This window comes from Thamnophis elegans, chromosome 6, assembly GCF_009769535.1.
Source record: "Thamnophis elegans isolate rThaEle1 chromosome 6, rThaEle1.pri, whole genome shotgun sequence".
NCBI classification, from domain to species: domain Eukaryota; kingdom Metazoa; phylum Chordata; class Lepidosauria; order Squamata; family Colubridae; genus Thamnophis; species Thamnophis elegans.
The window spans coordinates 39,101,657-39,124,452 of NC_045546.1; the positions used below are offsets into that span (position 1 = coordinate 39,101,657).

Genomic DNA, 22,796 nt, shown 5'->3' on the forward strand with positions numbered 1-22,796 from the left:
ATGGAGACAAACTTAAGTTGTTCTTTGCTGTACTGGTATTAAAATAAAATGTCTACCAGATTTTCTGAATTTTAGCCCTAATTGTCAAGCACTGTGCCCATCTAGCCAGAAGAGATCCTATGCAGTACTCCAAAGATCCAATAAATTCAGTATTTTTTTCATTCTTTCCGGTTGGGTCAGCTAAGAGAAAAAGTAGGATAATAGTTGCAATGCCTGTCTTCTAGAACCCCAGGATACTGAGCCACAGAAATGGTAGATCACACAAAGTTTCATTTGTGCATGTGCTAGGTTAGGGTTGCGCTTGTGAAACCATCTGTTGTGGCCTGCCAGCAGCCACGGATCTGGAAGTGGATTCACACAGTGAGGAGGTTGGAGAGGAACATGGGCCAGTCCTGGAGTCTGGGGAAGGCTCTGACGAGTGTTCTGCATCAGAGGCAGAGATGGGACCAGGGCCATCTGACAATTATCAGCTGCCTTCGGAGTCGGACATCAGTGCGGCAGAAGAACAGGTGGAGCCTGTTCCCAGTGTGTGCATGTGCAGAGCTGTCAGGAGAAGGGAACAGCTAAGGAACAAGGGTCGACTTGGGAGTAAAGCCACAGGTGTACAGTGAATGGCCCCTCCCATAGGGAATAAAGAGGAGAGAAAGGGGAGTTTGCAGGAGGCAATTAGTTCAATTCATTAGAGTGAAGGTCTGTTCCTGACTTCTTGTCAAGTATTATTTGCTACAGAGTGGTGTTTGGAAGATATCGGCCTGGCAGCTTTCCAAGCCTGATAAAGGTCTATAGTTAGCCAGGACTTTGCTGGAGAGGAATTCACTTTAAACTAGAGGAGTTGGCTTTGAGCTTTTGGGAAGCCTAGGTCAAAACACCACACACACACACACACACACTCTCTCTCTCTCTCTCTCCCTCCCTCTCCCCCTCCCCCTCCCTCTCTCTGCTGGTCCATGGAGCCAAAAAGGTTGGAGACCATTGTTCTAGATTACATTTTTCTAATGATACAAGATCAATACAATACAAAAAAGGCCCTACATTCTTATCAAACGTATGTGTGTCCACAATTGACTTTGTTTTGGGGGAAATCCTTCTAGGCACTTGGTTGTGATAAAACTGTTTACCATCAGATTGCTATAAGATAGAATGTGTCAAAATAGGTCAATATTAACTGAAGCTAAATAAATAAATGTCTCTGTCCTGGCCTGCAATGATCAAACCAAATTGCAATTATATTGAATCCTGCATTGCGTTTGAACTTTCCTACCTTTCCAATTTAGCCCATCAGTATCATGTTTAATTGTCAGATACTGTATATCATGTGTAGAATCCAGTAAAGATAACAAGAATTTATTTCAAACACTGAAAGATAAGTTATGTTCGTTCATTTGTATGAAAAGGTGATGGATGTTCTCTGGAGTGATCCTAACCATCAAAATAGCTGTATGCCAAATTAAATTTGAAGAGGTTGTTACTTTGATCCAGATGTTACTGCCAGATTGTTGTAGCATTATAATTTGAAACTGTTCATCTCACCAATGCAAATACGATGATTATAAAATATCTAAGAACAGAAAGAACTAAGAGCAGAGTAATTTAAGGGTGCTAGCTTTATCCACACTCCCATCTCTTGCTGCACTATGTCACATGCTTCAGCTTTTATTTCATTTATTTAAAAATGTATTTTATTTAGAAGTAATCAAGAGGACTAGACCAACCCTCTTAAAAAAGGTCATCAAGGTATAGTCCATTCAACCTTTCCTTTTTTACTTTAAATATACAACATTGCCTTTTCTTTTCACCCATTATGCTTATTCTCTTAATCTCTCCTCTAAGGAGAAAACCAAATATTTAACTAAAACATATATTAATGTATTGCATCCAAATGAGGTTATCTTGAAAGGACTACCTTTCTTTGCCTCAGAGCCAGTATTCTTGTTATTGTACACGTTAGATAAAGAAACTGATTTTGTGGTCTTATGCATTCTGAAAGAGACTGCAATATTTGCCTGCCTCGGTTCTACTATATCAAAGCTAGGAAGTTTACTCCTAGAATATGGATTTATATGTAGGCTGTGATTTCTGCATACTACAATGGACAAATCTTGTTTGTATACGTCAGCCGTTCAACGTACAATGCCATGTAGGTCAGTAGTTTTATTGTAAAGCTATAGTAATAGAAACTCGTATGTCTAAATGCACTTCCCTCCTCCCTTCCGTTATCTTCCATGGGGCAGGGACTTGTCTGAGATATTTACCCCTTTTATCTGACCATTGCCTTGATAGTAGCTCCTTTTATCTGACCATTGCCTTGATAGTAGCTCCTTTTCATGTCCTTCAAGGCCATTCTCACTTCCCTCTATGGAATATGACTTCTTTCTCACTGGCTAGGAGATAAATCTAGCTAAATACCAACCCTTTGGAACATCACTCGAGAGATTAGATTAGCCCCAATACTGCTGGACTTTTGCAAGGCCTTCAAGTCATGGTTTTTGTTAACGGGCTTGGGGATCCAAAGATGTGACAGAGCCTATACAATTGTAATGTTGTTGCTGATACTATGCAATGTTTTTTTTAAATCACAGTTGCTGATTATGCATATGATAATCAATTAGGAATTTTTAGATTTATTTCAGTTATATAAACTGAAATAAACATTCTGCAGAATTGAGATATTATTTTGAAAAATAACCCAAATGACTTTAGCAGATTTGATTTTCAAAGCCCAGTATTCAGATATAAAATGTAGGAGTACCAAATGATTTCAGTACAAAATTTTTTTGGGGGGGAGGAAACAATAGACTAAAATAGTAATAGTAGTCTTTTCCTTTATGTGGATCCATGCATATAAGGCTTTTAATAAATACAACATAATATGTGACAACAGGCCCTGGAGTTGGTGTTCGTGGATGCTCCGAAATTAAATTAAAAAAACAATAATGAACTGTGAACTGTCACAAGATTATGATGCTCCCATCTGTAATCTTGCAAAAGTTTGGCAAAAATACAATTGTGATTTCCAGAAAGAATATCCTGTTATGAAATGTAATACTCTCATAATGTTTAGCTATTTAAAAAAAATATTTTCCTTTTGTCATTACCAAAGGGATTATTTGCAACGCACTGTGGATCACTATGGTTAGGAAGCACTCATCTAAAGACCACCTGGCATCCTTTTATTATTTTGTTTACAATAATATTAGTGGAGCTTAGGTTTGCTAGCACAGACTTTCATTGTAAGCCTATATGATTGTATCTACACAAAGAATGACCTTGTAATTACTCCTCCAGCAGCACTCTATGCTATACTTTGACAGGACATGTATTACAGAGAGAAGATTAGCATGCCAATGCACACAGATGGCATGAAAATTTATGGATTGTTCCATATTACTTTCAATGTTAAGTTTATTTTAACTTTTACTCTGGACATATTGTATTTTATAACTGATATAAAGTGCAAGAGTGATATGGCAACGTATATTATGTGTGTGTGTACACAAATGCACAAATACATATGTAACAAACTGCTTTTATAAGGAATATTAGCATGATTTTATAAATACCTTAATATAAAATTATTTCATTCCAACACTTGCAGTGAATAAAAGAAATGAAATTCTCATGTTTTCTTTTTAAAAGATTAACCTTTTAAAGATTAACCACAGAAGATCACTTGGGAAGGAGGAATGAAATCACTCTAATAGTAAGAATGTAATGTATTCTAATAGGTTGGTTGGTTTGCTATGTACAGTCATAGTGAAAAGACAAACACAAATGTAAAACAACCACATCTTTTAATAGAAAGCAATAAACATGCAAATAGCAGGTATAGAAATTTATTTGAACCAATGTTTTTACTATTAGGTAAGTTATTTTAACATTGATCCAAGCTCCCATATTTGCAAGTTAAGGGAAAATATTGCACTTTGCATTGTCTAGCACTCCTCATACATGGCAAAATATTTTAAAAACATTTTGCTTTTTTAACTTGCACACTCTCACAAGTCATGCACACACATTCAAAAATCAGAATGTTAGATTACCCAAAGCAAAACCTTAAAATTGCACTAAAGCTTTGTAAGGAAAAATATAATTCACGAGTTATACAAATTTCATGACATTTTGTTGTTTCCAGAAAATAGCCAATTACTCTTCATCTTCATTTTCATTTTCTTGGCCAGACCCTTCAGACCTGTCACCTTCCAGCCGGTCTATGAGATATAAAAGCCATATTTTAAAGACAAATGTATTCTTACAGTCATTTTTAAATGGAATATAACATACATTGGTTCTATAAATATTTCAATAAATATCAGAAAGAAAATGCAAGAATAAAAATATGCAAAGCTTTCTTAATTTAAAGTAATGCCTTAATAAAATCTACTACCCAAATATAAAATTCTGTTCAATGGTTGAGTCCTATTGGCAAAAGGCAGCTTGCATGTAAAGTGGCCTTTATGCTTACATTTATAAGTATCCAAGAAGAGGAGGATGTAATAAAAGAAATTAAGAAAGTATGTCTCATAAGAAAGCGTGTCTGGAGCGAACTTACCTGCTCGTATGTGATTCAAAGATGCCAACATCCTTAACATAAAAGAAGCTGGAACAGTAATTGTGTTTCTAGTTTCTTCCAGCATTAATTCATTTCGAGTTATAACCTACCAAAGAGTTGAATGGCAATTAAATAAGAATTTAATAGAGGGTTGTTTTCTTGGCCAATTTTAATACACAACAATGACTTTATCTCAGTAATGGCTCATATTTAACAAACAAATCTTGCCAATTTGAATTTTGTATGATGTACAACCACTGAAATGAATTGTTAATTGCTAAAGTTTTATGTATACTTTAATGATGTCTCAAATCATGTTGCATAAACTTTATAATCCACCTCCATATTATCCTAAGGTTAACTTATGATATTTTTAGGGTAATGCAGCTATGAAAACAGTACTACTTTCTAAATTATAGATATTAGAGATACAACAGGTTAATTTGCTCAAATATAAATAACTTAATTTGAAAAAGAGTTATCACTTTTATCATAGGTTTGATATTAGAGCAAAAGAACATCTTACCTCATCAGCAAGTTTCCGATTAAAAATCTTGGATTCTTCTAGTGGTGACCAGATTTTTATATCATAATCAATACCCGATGAAGCTAAAACTAAACAATTGTTAGAAATATATTAGAAAACACTGTAAAGCTCTGTAAATATAAATAGCATTTGATAGTACTCTGCTACATCATTTAGCTATCAATAGTCCTTGACTTACAACCATTCCTTTAGTGACTGTTTGAAGTTACAATCGCACTGAAAAAGTGACTTATGAGTGTTTTCCCCTGTGGTCATGTGATCAAAATTCAGATGCTTGGCAACTGGCATGTATTTACGATGGCTGCAGTATCCCAGAATGATATGATCACTTTTTGCGACTTCTGCCAAGCAAAATCAGTGGGAAAGCCAGATTCATTTAACAATCATGTTTCTAACTTAACTGCTGTGATTCATTTAACAACTGTGACAAGAAAGGTCGTAAAATGAGCAAAATTTACTTAACTGTCTTGTTTAGAAATGGAAATTTTGGGCTCAGTTGTGCTCATAAATCTACCTGCATTTTAGAATTTTTTTAAAAAAAAATTCATTAAGCTAGATAAGCGATACCTATCCTGCAATATCCTTCAAGATATGGAAAGGAATATTATCAAAAAACAAAGAACAGGAACATATCTCATATTAACAAATATGCAAATACCTTGATACAAAAGCATTTTTTTAAAATCTCAGGAATAACTAAGTAAATGCAGTCAACAGCAGAGAAAATTTACCAGGCAAATGTGCATGTCTTCCGGAACTAGCTCTCCGACTTAATAACAAGTTTATTTAATTTAATTAAACATTAATTTTAAAAAAATTATTTGATTTATTTGCTTTTTTAACAATTAAATTGTTTCAATAGAATTATTAATTTCTATACAGCCCAATAGTCCCCTGCATTCTGATACTAACAGAATTGCAATTATATTTTAGACATATTATATTATATTATATTAATTATATTATATTATATTATATTATATTATATTATATTATATTATATTATATTATATTATATTATATTATATTATATTATTATATTATATTATTATATATAAAGTAAGAAAATGTTGAAGAAAAACATTGGAAACAACTCATGGCTGAATGATGAAGGTTAACTTAAGGAAAAGTTTAAGTCAAAATATCCTAAATGGTTACACTAACTAGTTGCTATTCTTTTAAAAATATTTCTACATTCTCCTTTCAAATAAAACTGTGGGGATAGCATGTTAGCTATAATTGAGCATTGTAATATAGGAAGGGTAATAACTAATCGGTTTAACCATTTAGGATATTTTGAATAATAGAATTAAACTTTAGCCCTAAATTAGCCTTCATCAGAAGGATTCTGTGTTATTCAATATAGAATAAGACCTATATCTTCTCAGAGGCACATGCCTTCCAGGTAGCTGTGACACAGTCCTAACTTGTAACTATAGTCACAATGGATGTCACATCTAGGAGAAGGATTGGTAATTTTGCTCATATATTTAATTTTATTATTTTTAAGTGTTTGGTTTATTTTTGTATGCTTTGTTGAAGCCAAGTATACTGCTTTACTATTCCAGGGAGAAGTTTTTTATCCAACTTTAGAATTCTTCAAGGGGTATCCTTTATATTTATAACACTGCTTTACTATTTTGTAAAGTCTCTGGTTGACTTTTCAGTTACTCCAATGAAGACTGTGTGATTTCCACTTTTAAACCACGGAACACGTTTATATTCATGATGGAAAATTAAAATATGAAAAATATTTAAATCATTGGTTTTCCACTCCAACTGAATATCAGTCTGTTTTCTTTTGAAATAGGGTCCTGATGGACTGTAGCACAAGAAAGGATTTGCAATTCATGGAATAGAGGCAAGGTGCATTTTCCCTATACCAGTTAAGAGAAGTAAAGACAAAAACAGGTGATATTCACAGGCTGCTATTTGACAGCACAAAATACAACTACAGGTAGTACTCGACTTACAACCACAACTGAGCCCAACATTTCTGTTGCTAAATGAGACATTTGTTAAGTGAGGTTTGCTCCATTTTATGACCTTTCTTGTCACAGTTGTTAAGTGAATCACAGCAGTTATTTTAGTAACATGGTTGTTAAGTGAATCTTGCTTCCCCATTGACTTTGCTTGTCAGAAGGTCACAAAAGGTGATCTCATGACCCTAGGACACTGGAACCATCATAAATATGAGTCAACTGACAAGTGTCTGAATCGTGTCACACGTCACTTTTTTCAGTGTCTTTGAAACTTCAAACAGTCACTAAACAAACTGTTGTAAGTCGAAGTCTACTTGTAATATTCATGCTTCAAATGTCAGGATGCAAGAAGATGAACTGGGGGTTTGGATTACCTTGCAATGCACATTTCATCATTTTTGCACCAGCCAACTTTATAAGGGACATACAAGATACAGTGGAATTGTCTATTACGGATGGAGGCAGTCTTACTTGGATCAAATGGATGTGGCTGCAGACAGTTCACTACATGATTATCTGCTTCCAGCAGCATCAGGTGCTCAGCAGTATGTCGATCCCAGATGAAGATGTGTCCACAATCTGAACCACTCATTACAAAGTTAGAACCCCAGAAATTGGCTTCTTTTATCTACAGGTAAATTAATACAATTGAGGCACTTTATTTTATGTTTAAGAAGCATCATTGAGAAACCTGAACATGAAATCATTCAATCTGTTCTCTAAATCAGAGACAAGCTGGGCCTGAACAGAGGCTTGTTAATTCTCATTAGCAGAAGAGAAAGCTCTCACATTTAATGTTTAGATAATTACAATTTATTATGACCAAATCTGGAAAAATTTATAGAGACAAAGTTATTTTTGTTCAAGTAGCTTGGATTATGCTTTGAAAATAAATATAATATTAAAAAGCAAAAACAAATAATTTATAAGATAGATAGTATAGCAATATATTTAACAGAAATGAGGTACCATTGTCCGTGAGTTCCGATGACCTTTATAAACCATTTTTATTAAAGGGCGTCTAATATTTAGTGTTTCTAATTCTTCCATTTCCTTTCTTTCTTTTCTTCGTCTGAAAAGTTCCTGGATGCGAGCAACAGCAGATCGTCTGTAGATTATGAACAGAAAGACTGGTATTATCAGAAAGTTACATAACAGCCTCATTTTATGGACAGAAAGACTGGTATTTTCAGTTACAGAGTAACTGGTACCCTGCCTTCCCACTGACATAGAAAAAGAACATTCTGCAGCATCTAGAAATAGACAAGAAGACAGTAAATCATTAAGCAAGCAAATCCTATGGTCAGTTGTAAGTAAATTTTGAAACAGAATAGCCATGTTAAATATGAGCATCTGATAGATGAACCCTAGAAAACTCTGTAAATCCTTAAGGAAAGAAATAACTAAAGCATGGCCCAGTATTGAGGTAAGGGAAGAATGCCTGTATGTGAGAATGCTTCACCAGTAGTCCCCATATAGGAAAGTAAGGCAATAGAAAGGGGGGGCATTGAATATATATGCCTGAAAAACAATGTTGTCTTGTAATATGGAAAATGAATACTTAGGATAGTTGTTCTTAAACTGGGGATAATTACCAAATTAGGTGGCATAATCTGGGCACATTGTGAAGATAGTGGAACAATTTTTAATTGCTTGATGTGATTTGAAGATTCAGTTTGGGATTGCTGAGTTGCTTTTGTAAAACCAGAGTACACAAACTTTGGGGGTGGTAGTGTAATGACATTATTTGATATTGTTTGGAAGTAGCTGAGTTGAATGATTAAAGGATTTTTTTTGGGGGGGGGAGAAAAAATGAACTAGAAAGGGGCTCACCATACGGAAGGAAGTTAATAGACTGAGATAAGACCCTGCCTCCTGCCTGTAAACATCTTGCTCTTTCTTTGCCATCTTTGTTAATTCTTAAGTCAATTTTAGTCTTAATATTGTTTTAATGTTTTGTCTTGTTGCTTTTATTGGTTATAAACTGCCTAAAGTCACCTCTACACAAGATGAGTGGCATGATAGGCAGACAGACAGGGCAGTATGGGCTAATGGAATGTACCTTTTTGCAGTTGCTGGAGAACCCCAAATATTACACCAGTGAAACTGAGCAACAAATTGCAAAACAATCACAATGTTATTTCTTCCTGAATCTCCCCTCAGCCCCAGCCAGTAATAATTAAGTGCAGATTTGGCTATTAAAAATATTTGCCCAGTACATTTGTCTCATGTTATTTGTATTCTGTTCAAACTTGACATGTTTTCTTTAACTTCTTCCTCATTTAATCCAATTCTAAACATACACATGTATTTCATTCTAATCACATAAAATTATCAGATGTTCTAAATGTTTGTCAGTAAAACATATTTTAAATTAAAGATTCAACATGTGGAAGCAAAATATTTGTTTTCAAGATCTCATTCTCTGGTACTCTGAAGATTTCTCTAAAATTTTGTTTTTGTTTGTTTTTAAACTTATTTTAAAAGATACCTTCATCACCTATTAATGTGGTTTTAAGCTATCGGGCCTGAATGTATGTATGTATATGTCAAGGGCCCTGCAAAACATGTTAATATATAGTTTAGGATAAGGATGAAAAAGAAGTGGAAGAGTTCCTTCATTTCCTCTTCACCCATTCCTGAGGAAAAATGTCCAAGCAACTTTAAGAAGATAAAACCCAGTCAAGATGATTCAGATTCTGACCTGAGGATGTGGATGTTGCATCAAGCCAGAGCCACCTAGTTCCCCAAAATAATGATGCCTATGAATAAAGGACTAGACAGAGACAAAATAGATGAACTCTCCCAAATATGGATAAAGAGTGAAGCAATGGTGACTTTGCCAAAGCCAACTTTTTAAATCAGAGCTACATACCGTAGACTCAGCTATTCCTGAACAGAAGTTGAGGGAATCTGGAGCACAATCTCGTTAACCTGAATGCATCAAGCTGTACCATACCTGCTATCAGGAATCTCTGACCTGTTTGCCCGGATGATGTTACAGTTCTTATCCTCTCTGTACTTTTGTCAGATGGCAGGAATTAACTAGCTATGGATACAGGCTTAAACCTTTTGTGGACTATGCTATGTATTTAGTATGCATCAAGTCAAGAAGGTCAAGACAATAGGCAACTATATACTTCCAAACCTTCTTTAGCATAATCAGATACCCTATGATCAGAAGCAAATTATACAGATTTTCCAGCTTTTAGCATGTGGCTAGGAACCAAAGACATATATGCTTACATTTTCTATATAACTTTAAATCCCCCAGAAGTTTAAAAAGCAGTTTGGGCATTAAATTATGAACAGTCTTAAATTGAAAATTTTAAATAATACATAACTACTAAGCTAATTTTTGAATTTTCAGAAGTTTGAAGGTAGAGATATTTTCTAAGAATAAACTTAATAATGTTAAATGCTAAATCTCAATGTATACTCATTTGGTTCCCAACTCACATTTTACAGTTATTCTTAAATTTGTCTACTATTACGGTTGGAAAACAACATTAAACAGTTGATGATCAATCAAAAAAAATTAATTCAAACTCATATTAGCAGTGGTTCATGCAAAATATGCTACGTGCTTAAAAAGGGAAAAAGAAAGGCTGGATTTGATTTTCCCTATGTTTTTATACAATCATTTCCAATAAATGATATTAATAAAGTTATTAAAACTGTACACATTTTCTTCTTAATATTCCGGGGTACAACATGCAGCTAAATCATTGCTTCGTAACATCCTTTATATGTAGTTTAGTAGATTTAAAACAGGTAATATAACCACTAACATAGTTAGATACTGCACCAATCATTTTTTTAAAAATTGAATTGCTTATAGAATGGGAATTTTGAATTACCTCATTATTCTATCACCTACTGCTGTTCCTCTGTTATATCTAGCAAAAGGAATAACAGCTAAAGTCATTCAAGAAAAAATGTTATATGAATTATTTTTAAAGAAAAAAAACTGCATTCTCAGGCCAAGTTAACCATTTGATTCAATGTTCATAATATTCTAAGTATTAATAACTGATTTATTTTTACTGGGCCCAGAAGCAACACATTTTCCTGTAAAATCACCATTAATTCTTCAGTACCTATGTTGTTTTCAAATACATGGTTTGTGTTCAAAATAAAAAGTGAAAGAAAACATTTTTGTTTTGCATTTAGTAGTGACAATTAACAGAGAATCACTGTAGAAAAACCGTGTTACTATTACAGCAATCTAGGTCCTGAGATGACTTCATTCTAAATCTTTTAGCAGTGTGCTTAAATCCTATTGCTCTTGAAGAATTCAGTCATTAGGCTGGATATGGAGATCTGATCAGATTATGGATGTGTCTTACAAATCCAACAGAAAAAAGAACTGGAATTGTAATCATAAATTAAAGAGCTAAATATTGTGGTATCAAACTGCAGCAAATCATTAATAACTACCGTATATTTCAGAGTATGACGCACCAAGGTTTTGAAGAGGCAAATTTTTAAAAAAGTAAGTAGGTAGGTAGGTAGAGGGAGAGAGAGAAATACAGTAGGTAGGTAGGGAGAGAGAGAGAGAGAAATATGGTAGGTAGGTAGGAAGAGAAAGAGTAGGTAGGTAGAGGGATAAAGAGAGAGAAATACAGTAGGTACATAGGGAGAGAGGGTAGGTAGGTAGAGGGAGAGAGAAAAATACAATAGGTAAGTAGGGAGAGAGAGATAGTAGGTAGATAGGTAGATGGAGGGAGGGAGAGAGAAATGCAGTAGGTAGGTAGGGAGAGAGAGAGTAGGTAGGTAAGTATGTAGATCGAGGGAGAGAGAGAGAGAGAAATACAATAGGTAGGTAGGGGGAGAGAGTAGGTAGGTAGGTAGATGTTTCCAGGTGTATTTATCCATGTGCTGGAGAAGGAAATTGCTGACAACCTAAGATTTGTTTCTGCAGGCACAGCACTTGATAAATGTATTTCTCAATAATCACTCTAATTAAAAAGCTTTCCAAAAGAGAGAAAAAAAGTTTTTGCATTCTGCAACCCCCCCCCCCCAAAACGCCCTGTTTTTCGAGAAAACGGGCCCGATTTTTTTCAAATGAAAGGCATGAATAGCCTTGGGGGGCTTGCAGAGTGCTTCTGCGGGGTGGGGGGAGAGCAAAACAACCGCCCATTTTTTGCAAAAACAGGCATATTTTTTGTCAAAAAAATTGCATGCATAGCCTTATGAAACCTTATAGAGTTCTGCTGGGGGTTGGGGCAAAAAAGGCCCATTTTTTGCTCATTTCTACCCTCCCCAGCCCCCAGGAGCTCTCTGACAGCCTCTATAAGGCTATGCACGGCCATTTTGGTGAAGGGGCGGTGCTTCGGGAGGCAAATAAATTGCTGTATTCAATGTATAAGATGCACCCAGATTTACAGGCTCTTTTTTGAGGAAAAAAGGTGCATCTTATACTCCGAAAAATTCAGTAATGAGTAATTTTATCCCTATAATGGATATCAGTCTACAGACAAAAAAAGTGCAGATTTGGGATGAGGAAATTGGGAAGATTCAGTAGTTGAGTTCCCTGATGATAAAAAATAAAAATTGCCTTTTCTACTATGTACCTTTCCCCGGCTATCTCCATTACAGTTTTACTTATCTTGATGCAGAAAGTTGTATTGTGGCCACCTTTTGATGCTCTAAAAAGGAACATGGGGCCGGCCAATTGAGATCTAGATTGAATGAATAGATTTGAATGACTGAACCAAAAAGCTATGACAAAACCAAATATTGCTTTTAAAAATCAATACTGGGTTTCTCAATTCTTCTGAAACATGCACATGTATATGAATAACATACAACTTAAATTTATAGCAATTTTTAGTGGACAATATATTAAGATTCTAAAACAGAATTTATTAATGCAGTGGGACTTTTCAAAACAAAATTTAAAAATAACATTAAATGATGTAGTATCAGTTTTTATATCTGTAATAATAAAATGCTACGTTGCAAAGAAACATTTTATTTCTATTGTATATCGCGATATAAGCGTGATTGTATTTAGTGTTAGTATGCAGGTGTCCAAGGGGGTGGGGATATGAAAATAAATGATTCACAGCATTTTGCAAACTACCACTTTCATGTACTGTGCAACTATGAAAGGAAGGCGCTTGCATCATGAAATTATATCCTATAGGAATAAAAATCTATGTTTTAATTACTCTAAAATTTGGCATTCATTATTATTTGAGGCTGCAATTGTAAATATGCTTTAATTGAAATCGAGTATGCCCTCACAGCTATCAGAATGCAAACTTTTCTGTATTTTTATAGGGCCCATATAACATATAAACCAAAATGCTGAAAAGTGATAGCATGGTTTTCCAATACACCAAGTTAGGGGAAATTGCAATATATTAGAGTACGCACTGAGCAGGCTTAAATTAACGTGGTTAAAAAAGAATGCATTCTTCTTCTCATCAAATGTACACAAAACAAATCTGGCTTCACCAACATCACATAACCCCATCTAGTGGTCTTTTAAACATCCCAAAAATGTTTAGTACAACCTCTGAATTAAAACTGTTATTCCATTCTGAATGAATTTAAACAATATTTAAAAATAATTTTCTTATTTAGTAAATTATAGACACTCTAAATGTTGGTCTGTGACCATAATAAAATGACCGAGTTATAGATAAAGTATCTTTTCTTCTAATCGTAATGAATAATAGAACCTATCTGTTCCAAATCCCCTTGTTTTAGATTTTTTTAAAAAATAAATCAGAAAGAAAATGAAATTCCCGAAAGACATGAAGAAGAACTAGGAGCATTTGCTGTTAGAAATTTTAAAAGTCAACTTGATTGTTTGTAAGAAAATGGCAACGTATTTTATATTTAGAAAAAAAAAATGGAACTAAAGCTCTCTCACAATGTATGTGTACATCTACAATGGGTAAGAATATATGTATGCATGTTCGCCAGTCTACTCTCTACTAGTCAAAGAAGGTTTGAACAAAAGAAGAAAGTTTAACAGATATTCTTTTTTGGTCAAGCTTCAAGTCACACCATTTGAGGTGTGACAGCCAGTGTGGTGCAGATGTTAAGGACATTAAAAACACCACAGAAACAGATTCAAATCTGTAGTCAGCTATGTAAGTTCCCTGAATAATTCTGGACCATTCTCTCTCAGCCAAACCATGAAAGTCAGCTGGATGACTTTGTTCCAGTCACTCTGTATCAGCTGAACCCACCTCAGAGGCTTGATGAGAGGAAAAGTGGGAGGAAGGGACACCACCTACAGGGCCTTAAGCTGCTATGTGAAAGGCAGGATATAAATCAGACAAATAAAATGTGTGTAAATGCTACTGCAAAAACCTCACTGGACTCTATGTACTTCTAATACAGATGTGCCCTTTCTCAAGACAATTATCTACATACCGGATCTCCCCAGACATTAAATGATGCCGTTAGGAAACACTGAGAGAACTCCACCCTTGGTGCATCTATGCACCATACTATACAGTAAGTTACTGAATAAATTTAATCTAGAACATACTATATTCAGTAACGTCACTGAAGTCAAGTGCAAATACATACAGAAAGCCAGAACTGTAGCTATAGCAAGAGTAAATGGTGAAATGAAGAAATGATCTGTCAATGCAAATTGCCAGCAGGAGAATGTTGAGATCTGAATAAATATTCTGCAAAGTTTTTGAAGACAGAAAACAAATACAATACTAACCTATGACCAACGCCTCCACGATACCGTGCACCAGGTATGAGAACAGGGTCATCGTCGCTATCATCAGTTTCATGGAAAACAGAACTTCTTGTTGATGATTCTTCATGAGTGGCAAGTCCTGAGGAATCTGGTTGAGAATGAGGTTCATTATTGGTATTATTTGGGATGGTAGAAGAATCTGTACTTTGTTGACTCAAGCTTTCTGGCTGTTCCATGGTTTTGCCTGATAAATCTTCCCCTGGGGTCTGGGAGAGTAAATCAAGATCAGGAACATTTCCTTGTTCCATAGTACTTTCAGGCTGGTCAGATATTTCATTCTCTGGTAGAATAAATAATATTTGGTTAATCAAACACTTTTGAATATACTTAAGAGGAAAGAACAACAGGAATTACATGAACTATATGAAGTTGATACAATTTATTAAGAGGTATAATAGTTGTAAATGGTGAAAAAGCATTTAATTTTGTTTTAGCTGTTGCTCTATTTGGGTACAACATTTCCCGCAACTATTTTACTCAAAGCAGTTCTTTGAGAGTAGTTAGATAATGCACTATTAGCAGAGAGTTACAATAATATACTATCGTAGGTAATTGGCAGTTCAACACAACTAATTCCAAATATTGTAAATATTTATAGGACAAGAGCATAAAACAAACCTAATATTATTAACTACTGATACCTGATAATACCAAATAAAATAAAATTCCTGTTACCTTTAACATACAGTATATATCTGTAATTATTTTACATACCTGAATGTGGTGTATCAGCATTTTCATTTGTTGACATTAGCTCTTCAGTATTTGTACTTTCTTCAGGTGATTCTTCAGGAATTTCTAAACAAGACAATTTAAAAAAATGGATGAATTCTGCAGATAGATAGAAACCATTTCTAATATTTGCTACTCTTTACTATAAATGATATTTAGAATGATTTCAAAGTCTACTATATTTTACATCACAAGAGGCAAGATGGTGCTTTCCAGATGTTTTAAAAAACATTTTCTAATCCTGTTAAGTGTTTGATACTGATCCTGTTAGTATTTCATATGACAAGTAAAAGTTACAGCTAAAATATGCTTTATAAAAATGTGGAGTTACAAACAGGCACAAATTTCTTTATCATCCAAATTAAAGAAAATCTGATTCCTATTCTTATTTTTGCTGCAGATTCCAAATATCTGTAATGATTTAGTTTTATAAACCTTACTGTATTTATGTTCTGCTCAAATTATTATTTAAACAATTATTAAAATCTATTTAAAGTTGTAGCAAGTTTGTTATATGTGATTCCAGGGATAGAATTTTACAGCACTTACGTACAATTATAATTTCTGAAAATTCTTGATTATTTAATGCATATAACTCCAGCTCTCTGAACAGTTTTTGCTCAGCTCATATAGTAAAGTAGTCCTCACGTTATGATGAAAATTGGAATTGGGATTGCTGTTGCTAAGTGATATGGTTATAAAGTGCAATCCCAACAGTACCAGTTGTCATCATAATCCCAGGACACACGAGTAGTTAAGTGAGAGAGCCAGAAGTCCCAGTAAGGGAATATGGGAGACAGTGTAGGTGCTGTATGGGATCTAGGGAGGAAATTTTAGGGACCAGTCAAATGTCCATCTTTTTTTAACTTTGAATAATCATTCAAATGGCCTTAACCAAGAACTACTGATATTCGTAATTCCACAATACTGTTAAAATTATAATCTCTCAGCTTTTAACAGTTATTTATGTAAGTAGATATAATGAGAAAAGAATACTATACACAATGTTAATTAATGTCTGCTTTCTATGTAAAAGTAAGCTGCTTGGGATTTAAACTGTACATTTTTGCTTGTCCTCTGCATCCAAAATGAAACAAAAATATTATTTGGCCTGTCTAAACAAATATTTTGGAGTTCTATGAGAACAGATCAGCAATGTTATAATGATACAACATGGTGCTTTTTATAGCATAAATTACGATATATCTTACTTGATTCTTCACTCTCTGGTGTTGGTACTTCTGAACCTGGAGTTCTTAGAGGTTCTTCCTGACCTTCTATTTTGCTCTGACTTCCACTTCCTCTAGAACTTGAAGCTGTACTACTCCTAGCAACAAATGCATGCAACAACATATTGCATTATTTTAGACATTTTTCCCATTCTTCAAAAGTTTGTAAATTATAGATAAAAAGATCAACTCTATAGATTAATAGAGCTACACTTTAAAATCATCAGAAATAAAGCAATATAAAATTCAAACATTAGGAATCAAAACTCACAATTAAAATGTCTATGGAAATCAGAAGAGTAACAAAATTACATTAGAATAACAATGTGTGCATTTTCAGATGGAAGAGAAACAATTTGACAGAAAGTATTTCTATTAAGAAATCCCCTGTTGTTTGCACTTACATCTTTAAGAGTGTGAACTATAGTACCAGAGTCATATGGCTGTGCTGAGCGATTCCATCCTATTTTGGACTTACCTGAATAGGAGAGCAGGAATGACAAAAATGTAAACAAGCATCCACATCAATTGATATTAAAAATAAAAAGAAATCCAAGCCTCTTCTTCTAAGAGAGCAATGTTTTATGCAGCATGAAGGACACCACAGAAATAAAGATTAAACCAGTGGCATTTGTAACAAGCTGCAACAATGTCAAAATGATAACACATGCATCATGACATTGTTGTCAAAAACAACATGGTTTGGTACTTGCATCACAAGTACATAAGTTGCATCATGACATCATGTCATTATCTTCACCTTATTTCTCTGTGAAAACCCATAATATAAATCATATCTTCGCTGTATTCCAGGAAGTGGTAAATATGTAAGATAGTTGGCTGTTTCTGAGCAGATAAGAACGATGGTTTAGAATTGATAACTAATCAGTTTTTAAGCTCTTTGCATTCTCTTATAGGAGTGCCCTTTTAGAAATTTCTTAACTTAAGCCCTCACAGCATCTGTTGATAACTGACACTTAATTGCATTCTCTGAAGTCTTGCTCCTTGTCCAGGTTATGTTGCAATGTTCTAGTCAACAAGAGGACACTGATATCTGCCTGGAAAAAAAGCCTCAAACAGCTTCTGAGAAAATGGAGGGGCAGTAGCAGGTATTTTCAGCCTTTCCTCGGGGGCAGGTGGAGGGGTGCCCTATTTCTGCTATAGAAAAATAAAGATGCTTTGTAATAAGTCCAATGTATCATTTGGATACTATAGAGCTAACCCTATGGATACTATAGACCCTAACCCTATGGAATTGTCTGAGATCATGATTATTGCCAGAAACATACATATTTTGCCCCAAATCATTTTGTATAGAAAATACCTGTCAGGGGTTTATCATAAACACAACCTAGGTATGCAGAAATAACCACTTAAGGAATCGTTGTTACAGGCAGGTAATCTACTATTTCCTAACTGGATTTCTCATATTGATAACTTTATAGTTTAGGACATGGTGATATACAGGATAGCCTATTCTGAATAGAATCAATCTGTCTAGTAGGATTATGAACAGGGTTGTTCTAGAGTGTCACTTTTAGCCCTTCTTGATGATAAACCTCCTCCTCTGAAATAGCTTGTACCCTGGAATAGTTCACCTCATTCCTACTAGTGTTCCAGAAGATTGTTTAATATGTATGTATTCTGAATGGACTTCAGCATTGAGAGAATGGATGGAATATAGTCTCAGTAAGTAATGCTATGTTTACTCAAGGGACATAAGGAAATCAGATGTCCAATTATTCATTTTATTTATTTGTATGCTGCCCTTATGATTTTACAAATAACTCAGATGTTGGACATATTGAACACACTTCCTCTTTTTTTCCCCACAACTCTTTGAGGTGGGTTGGGCTGAGAGAGAGTGACTGGCCCAAAGTCACCAAGCTGACTTTCATGGCTAAGGGAGAACTTGAATAATTAGTATATGTATAACATAGGTATGTTGTAAAAATTAAAGTTTCAGTTCAAAATATAACCCACATTTGCATTAAGTACTTACCATTCATCAGTGAAATCTAATTTAATAGTACTTGTAGTTGTTCCTTCTGTGCTATAATGTAAACTTAAAACAGGTTCACTTGCTCCTGGCCGTGGACTTGCTTTTTCATCATCTAAAAAGGAAATGTTACAAATGCAAACAGATTGATGGATGGATGGATTGATTGATTGATAAAAATGATATGGCTGCACAACTCCCTCACAGTGATACCAGTTGGCTTTCAAAGATAAAACCCCAGTATAAAAACCAATAAACTCCCACATAATTGTGCTATTTAGCTTGTGCTAGCCTTAGTCTTTTAAAGATATGTAATATTAATGTGCAATGTGTAATATGTAATAATAAATTTGTAATTCTGTCCTGCTTGCAAAGGCAATAAGCCAAGGAGGCACAAAATTAAAATTTAGAAACAAATAAATAATTTTTACACTAATAAATGCTGGAGCAATTTTATATTTTAAAAAACAATGTTTATTATATACGTTGTATTAACATTTCCAGATTAAATATACTTTATCATTTTAATTTGGCAACTGAATATATTCTCAGGACTAATAACTTTCATTTTTATTGTAACTTAATACAAAACTTTAGGAGTCAGCAGGATAACAGACTAAAAACATTAGTTCTCTTCTGTTTATATATGACTTGCCCAATTTGTTTTGAGGAATAATAATAAAAATGCAATTTCTTATTACAAAGAACTAAGTAAAATACAATTATAACTTATGAATTTAGATATTTTAAAAATAAGCTATAAGCTTAATGTTGAATTATATGTATATATGCAACCACCCATAACAGTGCATCAATCTGAATGCCACTAAATTTGTATGAACAAGGAGCCAAGTTGGGTCACATTATCCTGGTCTATGTGATTACTAAGAGACAATACCAATTTGTGGGCACATCATCATAATTGAGCCCAGAAACTTGTAACAGTTCACTGTTTTTATTTTACAAAATTCAACTTGTATAACAAAAGTCATGGAAGAAACCTTTATATACCGTATATATAAAATTCAAGGCAGTGGGCATAACTCATATTCCTGCCTTCTTTCTCCACAAAAATCCTTTGAGGTGGCTTTTCTGTGACACAGTAACTGGTCAAAAGCCACCTAACTGGTTTTCATGCCTAAAAGAGGCTTGGAACTTTCAGTCTTCTGGTCTGTAGGCCAGCTCTTAACCATTATATCATACAAACATATACAATGTATCAGAACTGTATATCAGGAATTAAATACCTGAATTTAAAACAGTCTCTCAAAAGTTATTTGTAACGCCATCCAATGATATATCTAATTAGACAGATGATTTAATATTTACCTTTGATAATTCTGAAGCTAGATTTTGTTACCTTAAAATAATTGCATGTCTACATGTTATTTTGACTTAACAGGAAGAAACAAGAACTTTTAATATTATACATTTTTAAATATATTTCCATCAACTCATATATAAATCTTAAAGTGTGGCAGCAATAATAGTATTCCATGATATGCCATCATTTTAAAGGAAATTATTGGGCCTGAATAGTGCTTAGGAATACTTAGATGCATTCTTCTAAAAGACTGGCTAAAGCACTAAAAACAGGCTGCAATATCTTTTTTTTTCTTTATAAATTTACTTATGTCATGATTAGAGGAATAAAATTGCCCTGCTACTAAACAAGATACCTAAGAAAATGAAGGCAATACTGTAGGAAGAATTGACAGTTAAATCATAATATTTGTTAAAAAGATAAAGCTGAAATCTTAAATATACTTTAAAGTAGGAATGTATAAAATTCTTACAGACTGACACATTTTGCACAAGCCCACTTACAAAAAAGTAAGTGCTATAAAATGTAGTATTCTAACTTGACATATAGTACTTAAGTATGACTTAAGAGTCATACTTTATACCTATGTCCATTTACTGTATCAAAGCCTATGGATGTTCAGTGAACCGTAGAACTGAATTCACATATTCTGCTAATAGTGTGTAGTACCTTCAGACTGCCTATCTAAAAGCCTGCACCAGTAGGCCTGACTCAAGAAATCCTTTCAAAGAAGTGAAGTTTGTCAAGGGGTCCATCCATATACTCGAGCCCTAAAAGGCCTCATTTTTATGTGCAGATCAGTCACTCTATGTTGTTGTGTCACTCAGTGAAAAGGGAACTAATTTGAAATATTTTGAGGGAAGAGCTCCACTGGAACCTTGTTCTTAAAAAAAAAACCTGGTGTAAGATACTAAAAAGCTTATTACCTTATATTGTGTTAAGCCATGAAAAAGATTTTCTGTTTGTTCTAATATCAATGGTTATATAAGCAACATGGAATTTCTCAAGTTCAATTCAAACAAGGATTATGGTTCATAAACTTTTATATATTTATATTTATTTATAAGGTTTCTATTTAAAAAATCCAAAACATGAAGAGCAAAACTATCAAACCTATCTTTACCATGCACTGGTTTTTAATACATCAGACATTTTTTAGTAATTTGTGAGTTAAATGAAAATGCCACCTAACAGAAGGACGAGTTTATAGTTTTGAACAGTTGTTTTTACTTCTTCAAATGGAAAATTGTTATAATTCAGTTGTTATTTATGTGAAATTGAGTTGTGCGTCCCAATAAAAGAAAACAAAGCCAAAAATGTATAAACCCTTCATTGTTATAAATCACAATGGGAAAAAAACCTAGGGGAATTTCCCTAATATGAAGCCTTACCATAAATAGCCTCAGATCAGATCCCCAAACAACAATCTTAGAAAATCATACATAATTCCTGGTTGATTTCAAAAGCTACCGTTGCAGTTTTAGCAGAAATGAAGTGAGATAGTTTTTCTTGAGCTCCCATTCCAGGAAATACTTAACAAAGTTTAACTAAGCCTAGTTAAACGCTGGCACTGGGGTTAATGAATTCTTTCAATTCCTCAGGTTGGAATAGAAGGGCCTTAACAATACAACTGATTATGCTCAAACAGTGTGTTTTTGTTTAAATTATATTTTATCCAAACATGACATATCCTTAACTAAAAAGTGTTATAGAGGTAAAGAACAATACAGCCAAGTATTAGTCAGTTAACTGTGTGATGATAAATACTAACAAATGCAACAGGCAAGCAGCAACTGCATACACTATTTTGTTCCTGAGGGAAAGCGTCTTGAGCAAACAACAGCAGCACAAACTACGTAACTACATTAGCTGCTTAATAAACCTTGACAAATGACAACCTGTAGGCTGAGGGTCCTGTGAGGATCCCTTAGGGGAAGACTGATCAGAGCTGGCGGACTGCTGTGCTGAACCCTCCGCTAGCTCTCGCTGTCTCTGCTGTTCAGCCTTCTTAAGCCTCAGCCGCTGCAGGCCCCTACGGAGTATAGCTAACTCAGGTGCCATTAATTCTGACAGGAAAAAGGGTGTAAAAAAGAAACAGGCATAGAACATAAGATAAAAAGAATATGACTAAAGAGCAAGGTAATAGATATTATGTAGAGAATACAAGCATCAAATTTCATTTTTAAAAGCAGACTATTAAAATCAGCACAGAGGCAAAATGTGCTTTACTTGGTTTATTATTTTTTTCTTAAGTATGAAAATTATGCTCATTATCCATGTTTCCTAGCTCGACTTCAACAACTGCTAAGTCAGTTAAGTTCTATAAAATAAAAAAACATATAACCATGAAGACGCAAAAAAAATATGCATGATAATTTCCTGTACAACTTCCACGCATATGACTGTTTCTACTCTAACGATGTTCATTGGGAATTAAGAGATCAATTAGTATGTGGGCAAAACTGAAGCCTAAATATCCAAGTTGCCATCAAAATTTTAGGTTGTAAATTACAATATAAAATGTAGCTATGCAGCCCTATTTAATGCGACTGTGATAAAGCACACTACTGTAAAAGTTGTGTAATGCTAAAATGAGGGAGAGGATGTTTTTGTTTCTGGGTTTTGGGGTTTTTTTTGCTTTTTTGTTTTGCTTACAAGTCAGTTTTTAAGTTTGGGGTTTGGTCCTTCTGTCAATA

General features: G+C 34.1%; 1 protein-coding gene across 6 annotated transcripts in view; it reads right to left on the bottom strand.

Moving 5' to 3' along the window:
- Positions 1-3,774: 3,774 nt before the first annotated feature.
- The window catches only part of DCAF6 (DDB1 and CUL4 associated factor 6), a 47,072-nt gene continuing 28,050 nt past the window's right edge, over positions 3,775-22,796 (bottom strand). For 2 of the 6 annotated variants that reach the window (XM_032219314.1, XM_032219313.1), the window contains exons 11-21: positions 18,780-18,891; positions 16,760-16,875; positions 15,531-15,614; positions 14,778-15,096; positions 12,655-12,762; positions 10,939-10,977; positions 8,048-8,186; positions 7,550-7,706; positions 5,076-5,164; positions 4,550-4,655; positions 3,775-4,208 (exon numbers count right to left, since the gene is read on the bottom strand). In XM_032219314.1, coding sequence (XP_032075205.1) covers positions 4,144-4,208; positions 4,550-4,655; positions 5,076-5,164; positions 7,550-7,706; positions 8,048-8,186; positions 10,939-10,977; positions 12,655-12,762; positions 14,778-15,096; positions 15,531-15,614; positions 16,760-16,875; positions 18,780-18,891 — 1,334 coding nt within the window. In that variant the 3' untranslated portion in view covers positions 3,775-4,143. Of the gene's footprint in view, positions 4,209-4,549; positions 4,656-5,075; positions 5,165-7,549; positions 7,707-8,047; positions 8,187-10,938; positions 10,978-12,654; positions 12,763-14,777; positions 15,097-15,530; positions 15,615-16,759; positions 16,876-18,779; positions 18,892-21,998; positions 22,167-22,796 lie in introns of all 6 variants that reach the window. The other 4 variants (XM_032219317.1, XM_032219318.1, XM_032219315.1 and 1 more) reach the window with 4 other exon arrangements.